Consider the following 12,427-nt stretch of genomic DNA (forward strand, 5'->3'; position numbering starts at 1 on the left):
GCACAGGCTCAGTTGCTCTGCTGCATGTGGGATCTTCCCAGACCAGGGCTCGAACACACGTCCCCTGCGTCGGCAGGCGGACTCCCAACCACTGCGCCACCAGGGAGGTCCCTCCACTACACATTTAAAATTTATTTTCTCATGGAAGGAGTGTTGGGCAAACACAGTTTAATCCTGCTCCAAGATCAACTGACCCCACCTAAATATGAACAGCTGAAGTAAGAACAACCCTCTTTGATAAAGCAGTTCAACTGACACACATTTCCCGGGCACGTCCATGCTCGGCACTTGCTGCATTTAAGGAGGGTGTAAAGAAGTATGGAGCACCCCTGCCCCCTGAAGCTTTCAACCTCACTGGGCAATGCCTTGTACATACAGGTTTCCTATGTTATCAAGGAAGTTTTCAGGAGTCCAGAGGTGGTACAGGCCATTTAGGAAGCTTTCGAGGAAGAGACAAGCTCTGCTTGCACAGGTTTTAGCTTGGCAGATGAACGTATACTGGGGTAGGAGGAAAAGCTCAGTCAGAGATGTGAAGGCGAGGGTGGAAGGGAACATCCTGTCTCTCAGACACCTCAGAGGAGGACCCTGAAGCGGGGGTGACAAAGAAAAGGAACAGGGAGAAGGTGGGGTCCGAGAGCAGAGCCTGGCTCCCGAGCAGAGGCTGAGAACTGTGTGGCCTGTGTGCTCTGAACTGTCTGATGGGAGCAAATCACCTTCCGTCCTCCTCCCAGTCAGGAAGACCGTGCTGGTTGGCAGGCAGTGCAGGATGAATCGCAGAGACAGAGAATGGAGACAGGAAGGTGACTCAGTGCCAAAGCAGGGGGACAGGAGCCCAAACCAGTGCTGATGTGCAACAGGGAACACGCACGGAGCGCTCACTGGGGACAGGCCTGAGGGCTTGAGGGGCCAGCACCCGAGTGTCGTCTCACTTTGTCCTATGAGGGCAAAGTCGCTGTGCCCATTTTCCAGAGGAGAAGTGGAAGCACAGAGGGTCATAGCCACCTGCCCATGCATAGGAGTAAGAGGCAGAGCCCCGATTCAAACAAAGTGGCCTGCTCCAGAGTATGCAATGCTGATGTTCCAGAGAAACTGAAAGAAAACAGGAAAGCAAAGCTGTTTCAAAGAAAGGGAAAAAATGTGAACTGGATTTGGTAAGTCACCTTGAGATAACAGATAAAGCAAAGTGACATGATTTAATATTGGGCAACATCCTCAGCGGAAACAGCAGGACAACAAAGCAAGGAAAGCTGCTTCAACAGAGCACTGGCAGTTACATCACGATCCTCCGCTACTACTCCCCTCTGCGAGGATGCTCTCTGGCTTAACGGAAAACACTCTCCAAACCTCAGATCTGACACCTGCTGCTACCGACCGTGATGCGGCAAAACCTGTTCCGTTGGTTCCTGAGTTTCACCTACAAACAGGAATCTACCTGCTGTGTTCCAGTGCCTTGTCAGCTGGGTTCTGATCTCTGTGTCCCTCTTCAGCTGGTATTTGCTGCTCTCCTCCCACTCAGATTCCTATCTCCCTGTTCTCAGCCCCAGACTGGAAATCAAAACCTAATTACTGGTCATTGTTCCCTAATGACCCACACCTGGACAGGTCAGCCTGGGATCTGGACCGCTCTCTGATACTCTACCTCTCCCTGCCAGCAATTCACTAGGATATTATCAAGACCCTCTGAAAATGACTCAAAATAAGTTACAGAAGTATGCCCGAAGCATTGAAATTGAAGAAATTCTGTGTCCCTGAGAGAATATATTTACTGGGTTTTATGGGAATTTTAGTCACCGTATTTCATACTAAGCTCTTAACTATACTAATGAAAACTACACTTACTGTGAGTTATGTAGTAAGTGATAAATGCTACAGGTAGATATATCATCTTTAGTAATGAGAAGGCTTGGCACAGAGGGTCATTTCTACTGGTTATTAAGTTTCCTTTGCTAGACTTCTGGTTAGTCAATTACTTGAACTGATCTACATACAGTTACACTCTTTAACCTTTCAGAATTACCCTGTTCAATTTATTACAATTCTTGATGCTTTTCTTCTCATTTTCATGCTCTAAAGTCTAGTTTCTACAATGAGAACAGTTACTGACAAGGCTGAAATTTTAATACTGTGCTGGTACTTTTACGTGACAACCTCAAAATGACCCCAAAGCATGATTCATATTATCAATTTTAAATACATTAAAAATCACAAGCATTTGGACAAAGAAATAAGGTCATTTCACAACTGACTTTAAATTATCTATTCATTTATTAATTGAAAAGACATCACAGACTAATTTTTATTCTTCAATGCAACTAAATGATTTAGTAAATGATCTGTCTTAAGATTTAAAATAGTATAATCTAAAGATAGGAAATTGGAATTCAGAAGCATTTTATCCTCTAACATTTAATTTCTTCCTTTTACTTTTCACACACAGCACATTAAACACAAGGCTTTGGCTTTATCATTGTAATGTAAACTCCAAGAGGGCAGGATTTTGTTTCTTACTACTCGGCTTCTAGAACAATACCTGGCACACAGCAAGTATTTAAGAAGTTCTCAAACAGCCCCCACTCTGAATCAGAGAAACTGATAAGAAAGAACAGAACTTAAATGTAATTTATAGGGTTCTGACATTTCAATTTGAAATGCCAGTAATCGGACCATGTCTTAATCATCAGATAGGAATAAAGATACTTAAAGGAATAGAACAGTTTTATCAGTTATTTTACACAGCCTAAGGTAGTCAAGGGGGGAAAAAACCTAAAAAAGTGTTTTAAAAGATAATTAATCACTTTAACCAGTTTTCATGCAAATGACTTGGACAAGTCACCCTTGACAGTGATATACTTTATACTAGTACAATTCAAAATGAGCGTAAAAATAAAAGATTGTGATGGCATAACGTGTTTTTTTTTTTAAGTCTTCTTTCAAAGTTTTCAAAACTGGTTAATTACATTCAAAACCTAAAACAGGATTTGCAGTGATATTTCATTCCCTAAATAAAAATCCTTGCTGTGTACATGTGCATAAACTATATCAAAATAGTAACTTCTGATCTGAGAACCTCAGAGGGCAGAATCAATTGCTCATATTGCCTGTGGACACTTAGATCAGAACACTGTATCATCAGCAATTTGCCTACCTGAGTCAGTATAGTGGTGGTTCCATCTGTAGCCTCGACTGTGAGATTGTAGTTTGATCTTTGTTCTGCATCAAGAGGTTTGGCAATAATGATGGTTCCAGTGCCCTTGTCCACATCAAAGTGACTATCATAGTTGCCACCTAGTTTAAGTTAGGACAAACGTTAAAGTAAAAACAGGTCACGGGATGAAAATTTGTCATTTATTTTGTGGCTTTCTAATTTTTAATGGCAGTTTTAAAAATAAACGAAGAAAGAAAGAAAAATTTCTGATATATTGGTCAAAGTGATTCCAAAGAGCTTTCATTTTGAAAGACCAGAAAAGAAGGACCAACTGGAAAGACAATGCTGGCTTACTAGGAAAAAAAAAAGCTGAGCCATAACTGCCGAGGAAGCTACTAAATGAGAGGAAGCAAGGAAGCAACTCTGCAAACAACAACAAAAACGTTTCTAATACTACCAATGAATTACTTTCAGTTTGTTTTTTCAAGGGTTCTGAATACCTCTTTAACTTATATCTCAGTAGCTACATTTCATATCATTTAGTAACCAAAAAGTTGGCCATTTAAAAATTTACTAAAAAAAAAATTTTGTGACGATTTGAGCATATTGCTCTAATGAAATAACTATTAAAAACAAATGTTAACTCTGGAAAAAAAAAATTGTGGTAGTTATCACTGGTTAGTCCGGACTCTTACTAGTTGAGAATTTTCACTATTTGAAAATTTTTCCCATTGCTGTCATACACAAAGCTTAATGAAAAAAGGTTTCTGTGCTACTAACATTATCCAAATGCATTCCCCATCATATTCCAGATAAACTCTCTTCAAAGCCACTGAACGTGAGATACTTATATCAATGAAATGGAATGGAATGAAAATAAAGTCTAAACATCATGATGAAGTTCTATTACTAAATCCAACCAAAAAGCAAAACAGCACACACACAAAACTGTCTTCAGTTAAATCTAAAAATAAGGATCTAGGGATATATGGAAAGTCAGAATGTTTGCAATTGGAACAGACGACCATGGGCCCACTATGAAAAGAAAAAGCAATGAAAGATGGTCACTGGAAAGAAAAAAGTTTGAAAAATGGATGCTTTTCTTTAGATCTCATAATCTGAGGCAAATTATGTGATCTCAGCAGATACCTTCTGCTGTACAGTTCAGGTCACAAGTCATCTGAAAGACGTAAAACACTTCTCTAGCAAATGTGTCTCCTGGCACAGCCAAAAAGAAGCAAGCATGGAAGGCAAGCACAGAACAAGGAGAGCAATCAATCAAAGTGGTTCCAAAGGCAGTCAGTTTACACGTGAGGTTAGATGCTGCGCAGCCGCAGTCTGCCCATCTGGAAATGCGATAGGAGTTACTGGACAGCAAGCAAACTATTCTGACTGCAGTTAACTATGAAAAGAATCTTTTTTTGTTCATTTAAAACTAAACTGTAATGGTTTCGTAGGTGTTTATAACATAAACAATTTCATACAAAGACCAAAGTAGGGAAAACAGCCCAGCTGTCTAGAAAGTTCAAGAGGTAGAGCCCGAACCCCTGCGCCCTGTGGTCCCTGCGGCTTCAACCCGCTGAGACAGCAACTGGGGCAGGAGGGCTCCGGGGTGAAGAGGGAAAAGGGATATTGGGTTCCAACCAAAGATAACCCGAACACGTACTTTTGATTTAAAATATACTTGTAATTAAAATACTGTGAAGAAATAAGAATTAAAAAACTAAGACGCCAAAGTCTAATGTGAAATTGTTTTAAGTACGTTGTATTACATTCAATATCTAGCTAAATTCAATGACAGAAAAAAAAGAATTGGCTTAGGCATATAATTTTTATCACAGGGTGATTTAATCTAGTGAAGCCTGCTTTCTACTGAAAATGAGGTAAATCAAACTTAAAAAGCCACAGTTGACACTATCCTTTATAACTTATAAATTTTAAGCATATTCCCTATAGAATACTGACATGCGACAATCACGTAGGCATAGTTATTTTAAACATTCAAATCATAATCACTAAAAATAGTTATGTGCTATATGTTATGTATCAAGAGGAAAAATTAAGAAGCTGTGCTTTTAGACCAAACATTCAGATTTCTCTGTATCTCTTTGGTACACTTTTAAAAACTTCATTTTTATATTAATAAGGTACATACAGAGCACCTATTTTAAACAAGTTTAATATATGTTGGATATAGTGAAAAATTATGCAAGCAAAATACTGCAGTTTAAAACAAATTCTCCACTTATAGGTCTTACTCCCAATTTTAAATTCTGAGATATGCCCCCAAATCAGAAAACCAGAGGCGGGTTCCCCTCAGTGTGATCTATACAAGGATGATGAAAACCGTCATGCAGCTTACCAATGATGTCAAACCAAAGAGGTATGCCTGGAGGCTCAACAGCTATTACTCCAATCATGTGAGCAACTGGATCGCTTTCCATTACAGTAAAGGTAAAAAATGATTCTTCAAATGAAATTGGCTCCGGGGACGGTTTGGGTTTGGAGATCCATTCAATATGGAGTCGAGTGGTTGATGACTTTTGGGGGCGACCATTATCAACTGCCTTAATCTATAAAATATGGGCAGAGGGGATAAAAACAGCAAATGAAAAGTTGCATCCCATAACTGAAGCATTGATTGGTTTGGTCTGAAACTGAACCAATTTCAAACATTTAATATCTGTGCGGTATATATTCCATGTTAATTCCATATTCCATTTAATGCCTGATAAAAAGGGCAACCTTTTTATGCCATACTCAACATAGATAACGAGAATGACAACTAAAAAAGGGAAAAGCAAACCCATACTTCCCATTGTCAGGTACAGCACTGAGGCCATTTTACTGAATAGAGAGAAAGTTATGAGAGACATAAGACTAGATTAACGGTCAAATTATGGAAGAAATTCAAAGACTAGATCTTCACTCACTGAAAGAATATCATATTCTCCAGCTCCAGAAAACTTCTTAGACAAAACCACTCCAGTTTTTGGCTCAATAAAAAATTTGCCATGTTCATTTCCCTCTTCAATGCCATAGGAGATTTCTGCATTGGGACCTTCATCTTTGTCTGTAGCTATAACACGATATAAAGGCTCGCGCTTGGTATTTCTTTCTCGTTCTGGTTTTTCCCGCTCTGGGAGTCTGATTTTGTAGAACTTCTGCAGGAACTGAGGCTTGTTGTCATTTTCGTCAAGGATCTTCACAATTACTCTTGCAATGGTTGACTTGGGGGGACTACCATTGTCTGTCACTGTAACCTGTTTTTAAAAAAAAAAAAAACATCAAGAAATGTTTTTAAAATATACTGTATAAAAAGTGAATGTCTTCTTCCTAATGACAATCACCTTTTCTATAAACCTCTGCAATTCACACAGCACTATGGACACGTAACGATTCCTCACTCCAACCACAGCCCTGTGAGGGGGGCAGGGCAACCTCTCCATTTTCACAAAGGGACTGGGGGCAGGCCGGGGGGAGGCCAGGGGCTAGGAAAGCACCGGCTCTGAGCCCTCGCTCTCTCCTTACCCGTCACCCCTCTTCCTCACACGCCTTAACTGTAAACGTTAAGCTCTCAAAAACTCAGTATTTTTAAGCGAAGGAAGAGATACATGAAGATTTTGCTTTTAAATAGTTAGAGTCCTCTTGTACATGCTTAAAAATAAAATCTTCACATACTGCCTTTAAAAACTGTCATTTTTAAGCTTCGTCAATAAAATAAGTTAAATCATCCGATTAAAATATATGCTAAGTAGCAGGCCTTTTAATTCTAGCAATCATCATTTTATTTTGCCTGGCTCTCTCTTTTCTTGTACAGAAGATTTCCATGTTTGGTAGGGTGAACATAAACATTTAAATTTAAGACCAACTTATTAAATGAGATTTTCAGTAAAAGAAATGTAAAGTAACTTTTATTCTAAGTAGATTATTCATGTATTCATTTTAGGAATGAAGATCTGAGATTCTTGAGGGTTACGCTGGTAAATGCTTCTGAATGCATGAGAAACCATTTCACCCTCAGATCCAATGTTCATTTTCACTTCAGTGTGCACATTGAAAGGGATGGCCGTAGTTACTCCCCTCACCACGTCATCCCAAGTGAATTAATGAAATGCTAAAAACATTAAAGTAGACTTAAGTTTTTTGTGGAACTATGTTCTTTCTGAAGCTTGGCAGGTGCAAATTCTGTTGTTTATAAAAGTGGGAATGAATGTATCTTCATGGTACTTGTCAAGAGTACTTAAGTAAAGTAGCTGCTTTAATTAAAGCACATGATTTGCCTTCCCACACTCTCAAAATGAAACAAAATTATAATTACTATTTTAATTTTAACCTCTCAAAACATTTCCTTTTGATCAGTTTTCATGTGATCGTTAGGAAAAAAGAAAAATTAAAGAGAAATACAACCAAGTACTATGCTTTGTAGCATTCGTCAAATCGTTTCCTCCGTTTGGGTTCCATAACTAGCAGCCGGGCGACAGAGCTTTTAACATGTTACTAAAAATACTCTCTTCTTTAAGACAGTCAAATCAATGCCAACACTGGCCCTCAAATAAATTACCACAAAAGGGCTACAGAGAAACATACATGATATGTAAACGAATCTTATTTCCTATCAATATCTTAATATCATCTTCCAAGCCCTAAGTATCTTATACCTGCTCCCACCCAGCCTTTGATATTCATTGAGAAGAGAGGGCTCCGGAGTGAGGCGGACAATTAGCAGGTGTGTAGTGCAGTTCTAATCAGGGTGAGGGGGCCGCAGCAGGACGCCACTGTTCGTAACCTGCTGCCTTGGATATTTTGGCATCTGTTTATCTTCTGGGGGTTGACAGGGGTGTAAAGCAGACCTGAACTACAGTCACAACGTTTTCTTTATTTTCCTTTTTATTAATGACCATAAGGTGATATAACAAAATAGCAGCAGCTTTGAATTACTAGATAATATGAGTAAGATTGCTCTTTCCCAAATTATTTATGATTACGAGATTTTTAAAATTATCAACAATTAAGAAATGCTTACTTCTAATATGTGTTCACCTTGCTGCTCGCGGTCTAGTTTCCTGGATGTAGTCGTGATGAGACCTATAAGATGATAGCAGTTCATGAATCCTCAAAAAATAAAGGTAATTACAAACTACTGTAACTGAAACCACACACTGAGTGTAGAAGTTTGAGCAAATGCCTAACTTATTCTGAAGAGGAAAAAATTATTAATCCAGGTAGGGTTAATTATACCTTCTCATTTTAATGATGCTTAAAAACATTAGATAAATGACAGAAGTATTAAGAAAACGGAAAAACTCAAATCAGTTACATTTAAAAAATTTGTTTAGTAGTTTCAACATACATTTTGTCAGAAAAGATTTTTAAAAAGTGGGATGAAGTTATCCAAGATTTCAACCTCATCCATATCCGCTGTGACTGCTGCAGAGATGATTAAGAATTTTCAGAAAAAACTTCTGTAACTGTATTAAAAAGGACCACTGGAAAATATAATGTTGACTATGATTTATTATCTTTGGGTCGTCTACCCTCAAAAATAAAGAACTGTTAGAAAAAGTATTGTGATTTTCCAGGTAATACTGCTCAAATAACAATCATTTAATTTCCCCAAAAAGGAAGAAATGATCCTCAAAGAAACCCCATATTCTTTATTTCCTTGATTTTTCTATCAAACTAGAATAGCTATAGTTTAAATCTCTCTCTAGAGCTTCAACAACTGCTAAACTACCAACATATGTTGGAACCTAGAAGGCCATTAAAACTGATGAAATATATTCTTGTACTTCACAGAAATTAAAAACAAAATTCCCCCAACCACTAAAATAACCTCTGCAACCTGTGTTGATAACGGACAGGTGCAAACTGAGTGATTCTGAGGCCTTTATGTGGCAAATCACCGCTAGGACTAAACCTTCTCCTGCCCAGCTTTCTGTGGTTTTCCACAGAGAAATACCTCAAATAACTCATATTTAAGAACAGATTTTATCATTCTAATTGATTTTCTATTAGCCTAACTAATTTCACAAAACTACCAATTAAAGGCTATTCAAAATGTTTCCCTAAATTTGGACATGAAAGACTTATGTTTTCATTTAATTCAAAGTTTTTCTTTTCTTAAATAGTCACTAAGAATCTACATTAACATTATCTTCCCCACCATTCAATGAAGCAACACTCTCTTTGTAATAAGGACAACAGAAGACTATATTGTAAGCTAGAATCTGGGGTTTTTCCAAAACCGTACTTATAGATTAAAAGAGGTTCAAGGAAAATGCTTCACAATGCTTAATGGTGTGAAAATGTGGCTTACTGTGGCACAAGCTTGATTTTCATTAGTCGAAAACCTTTTAAAGTTAATCTCTTTTTTTTTTTTCCTGTCAAAAGTTTACCACCCTTTCTGATTGTCGTTTTAAGCAGTTCAAGAATGACAGGAAATTGCTGTGATTAGTCCCATCTAAATTGTCCTCATGTACCCATCAAAAACTTGCTGTTAGGCCACAGCTTGGCATGTTCACAGCAAGATAGGGTTCTGCTCTGCAGAACATAATCATTCATTGCAGGGATATCTGTTAGCAAATAAGTATCTGTAGCAAATAAATAAATACCCGTTAGCAAATACAATTTCCTCACTTTACAGTTTCCTTATAGCACACCAGACTGCTAAAAAGGATGGACTTACAACTGTATTATCAATTCAATATAAAGACAAACAGCAAACCTGACCATCTCCTAGGTTTGGAGTTATTTGCATGCTCTCTATACTTAAAATTAATTCTCTCTTAACTCAAATGGAATATTAATTCCATTCAAATGCAATGAATCCTAATGTTCCTTTTTATCCATTTTTTTTTTTGTGCCCAGCTACTCCTACACACTCCTCCACCTCTCAGCTTAAACATCACTTCTGAGGGTTCCCATGACAGGCCTAGCCTGGGGTTCTGCTGCGGGGCCTCCCAAGCTCTTTCATTTGCTTTATCATAACATCACCCCACAGCACTCCTTTAAAAGTCTTTTTTTGTATCCTTCAAAGTCCATGAGACTCTGCCTTTCCTGTATATCTTGGTTATATTGTTATATCTCTGTTATCCTAAAGAAACACTTAAATGTGTGAACACATGAATTTCTTAAAACCATAAAAGAACAGAATTTTAAATATGCATTGGAGGAAGAGAGGCACGTAAACTACACTGAACTTGGAAATGATACAAATTTATAGCTTATATAGGAGCTAACAGAAAACCATTTAACATATATTTACAGGTAAGATGTGTCAAGCACTGTGACAGATGGTCCAGGTGATGGTGACGTCCAACAGACATTTAGAGGCACAGATGTGACGTGCAGGGAAGTCAACAGAGGCAGAGACAGACTTAGTTATACCCCAAGTACAGAAGAGAGTATGAAGAATGGTGAATGGTGGGCCTACCAAAAAATAAAGGGTGGGCCAATCTTATCAAAGTAGGGGCCATGAGTGTTTAGAAAGCCATGAGGAAGCCTAAGGAGCAAAGGCTGGAAGGGAAGCAGGTGTCCCAGAGGCCACAGGCAGAGAAATTTAAGGAGAAAGTCTCTCCTCCAAGTACTTCAGAGAAGCTTGGAAGAGAAGATCAAGTGAGAGCCAGGGAGGCAGGAAGCAGACCAGGAAAGGAATTTCTTTTACAAGGAGGAGACCATTCCGCAGGCTAACAGGGTGTATGTAATGAGTGACTGTAACCACGAGGGAAGATAAAGATCCAGATGTGAACTAACCAGTACAGCAGCCACGAGCCTCACGTGGCTACTGCAATTTAAGTTACAGGTAAGATCTCATGAACATGAAAGATATTTCAGACTGAAAAAAAAAAAGACCTTTCTTCCTAGATTCGCACACTTGTACCAAAAGGAATCCTGTCACAAGTGTCACAGTTTTCTGGTCCTGAACACCATCACCAGGGAGGGGCAGTGCATGTATGTCCTATGGGGATGGCGTGAGGTGGTACAGCTCCTAAGAGAAGGGGAAAACAAGTGCTTCCTGTGGAATTTCCATACAAAATGAACCCCAAAGAGAAAACAAAATGTTCTAATGAAGCAGGCACATACTAGGAAAACCGTGGATGCGCTCTGGAGGTACAGTCAACTGCACCGGGAGGGGAACACAGTGGAAATGCTACCCAAGTACCGCACGCTCCAGCCACACCAACTTAGCTCTAGAATTCATGATGCATTTCACAGCCACTTTCACCTCTGTAATTTCTGCACATCTCCATCCTGCTAATCCTTCCACCGTGCCTGCCTCACAAACACCGATTTTCAAAAATGAATCCAAAGGGTACCTTTTCTATATACATGTTATTGACCCTGTAGGTACTGAATATCTAATTAGTGTATCCACTTCTTTCATTTTAAACACTGGTGCTCACCTGTAATGTTTATTACTAAGTTCCAGAAGGAGCTATACTTAACTGAAACAGCACAGTATTTCAGAAATGGAGAGAAACCTTTAAGATTACCAAACTCAGCTACCTGAGCCAAAGATAAATTAACTTGTTCCAATTTACCAGTAAGTCACTGTCCGAGCCAGGATTCGAATTTAGTTTTCCTGAGGCCCAGATGAGAGGACTGGGGAATTCTTCCCCACTCCCCATCACACCACACTGCATAATTTACTGCATCATGGTATTTCAACTCTCCAAAAACTCTCAACTGTGACTTACACGAAGTTTAAGAAAAAAGAAAGCTGGCAATGTTCATCATTAGTCATTTAATAGGTCCAAAAAAGCAAGTTAGAGAGTAAAATAGAGTGGGCGAAGGCAGAAAAAAGCATATGCAAGTGCTGCCTCTTGTAACAACTTTATCTTTCTTTTCTCCTGAGCTCTGTTAAATTAAAAACAGAAATGAAGACAAAAAACTTCCTTGCCCTAAAAAAACAATCCTTTCTGTAGACCAATACCATTATAAATGTAAGTGGACTGAGTGAGCAAATACGGCATCTTCTCACCAATTCACAATGACAAGTTTGCCCCATAAATGTATGTAGAACTAAGAAACCAAACTTTCCTGTTTTTATGAACATTATTAAAAAACTATTTATAGCTTTTCAATGCCACTATAGCACTTAGAGAAGACTCCATTTAAGACAGAATGTTAGATTAACTATAATGCTTTAATGTAAGATTTTAATATTCGACATTTCTTATAAATCAATACCAAAAACCACCTCCAAACTTCCCAAAGTTCAAGAGATCAAATGGACTTCACTAGGTAGGCGGCACGTAAAGGTGAACTTATGGGATTAGT

General features: G+C 38.5%; 1 protein-coding gene across 2 annotated transcripts in view; it reads right to left on the reverse strand.

The window, feature by feature from the left end:
- Positions 1-12,427, reverse strand: part of FAT1 (FAT atypical cadherin 1) — a 120,345-nt gene that overhangs the window by 38,261 nt on the left and 69,657 nt on the right. Inside the window, exons 4-9 of one of the 2 annotated variants that reach the window (XM_060291363.1) lie at positions 8,172-8,233; positions 6,079-6,408; positions 5,508-5,718; positions 4,295-4,363; positions 3,146-3,285; positions 163-1,089 (exon numbers count right to left, since the gene is read on the reverse strand). In XM_060291363.1, coding sequence (XP_060147346.1) covers positions 1,039-1,089; positions 3,146-3,285; positions 4,295-4,363; positions 5,508-5,718; positions 6,079-6,408; positions 8,172-8,233 — 863 coding nt within the window. In that variant the 3' untranslated portion in view covers positions 163-1,038. Of the gene's footprint in view, positions 1-162; positions 1,090-3,145; positions 3,286-4,294; positions 4,364-5,507; positions 5,719-6,078; positions 6,409-8,171; positions 8,234-12,427 lie in introns of those variants that run through there. The other variant, XM_070044597.1, reaches the window with a different exon arrangement.

The sequence above is a fragment of the Globicephala melas genome, chromosome 21 (assembly GCF_963455315.2).
Source record: "Globicephala melas chromosome 21, mGloMel1.2, whole genome shotgun sequence".
NCBI classification, from domain to species: Eukaryota; Metazoa; Chordata; class Mammalia; order Artiodactyla; family Delphinidae; genus Globicephala; species Globicephala melas.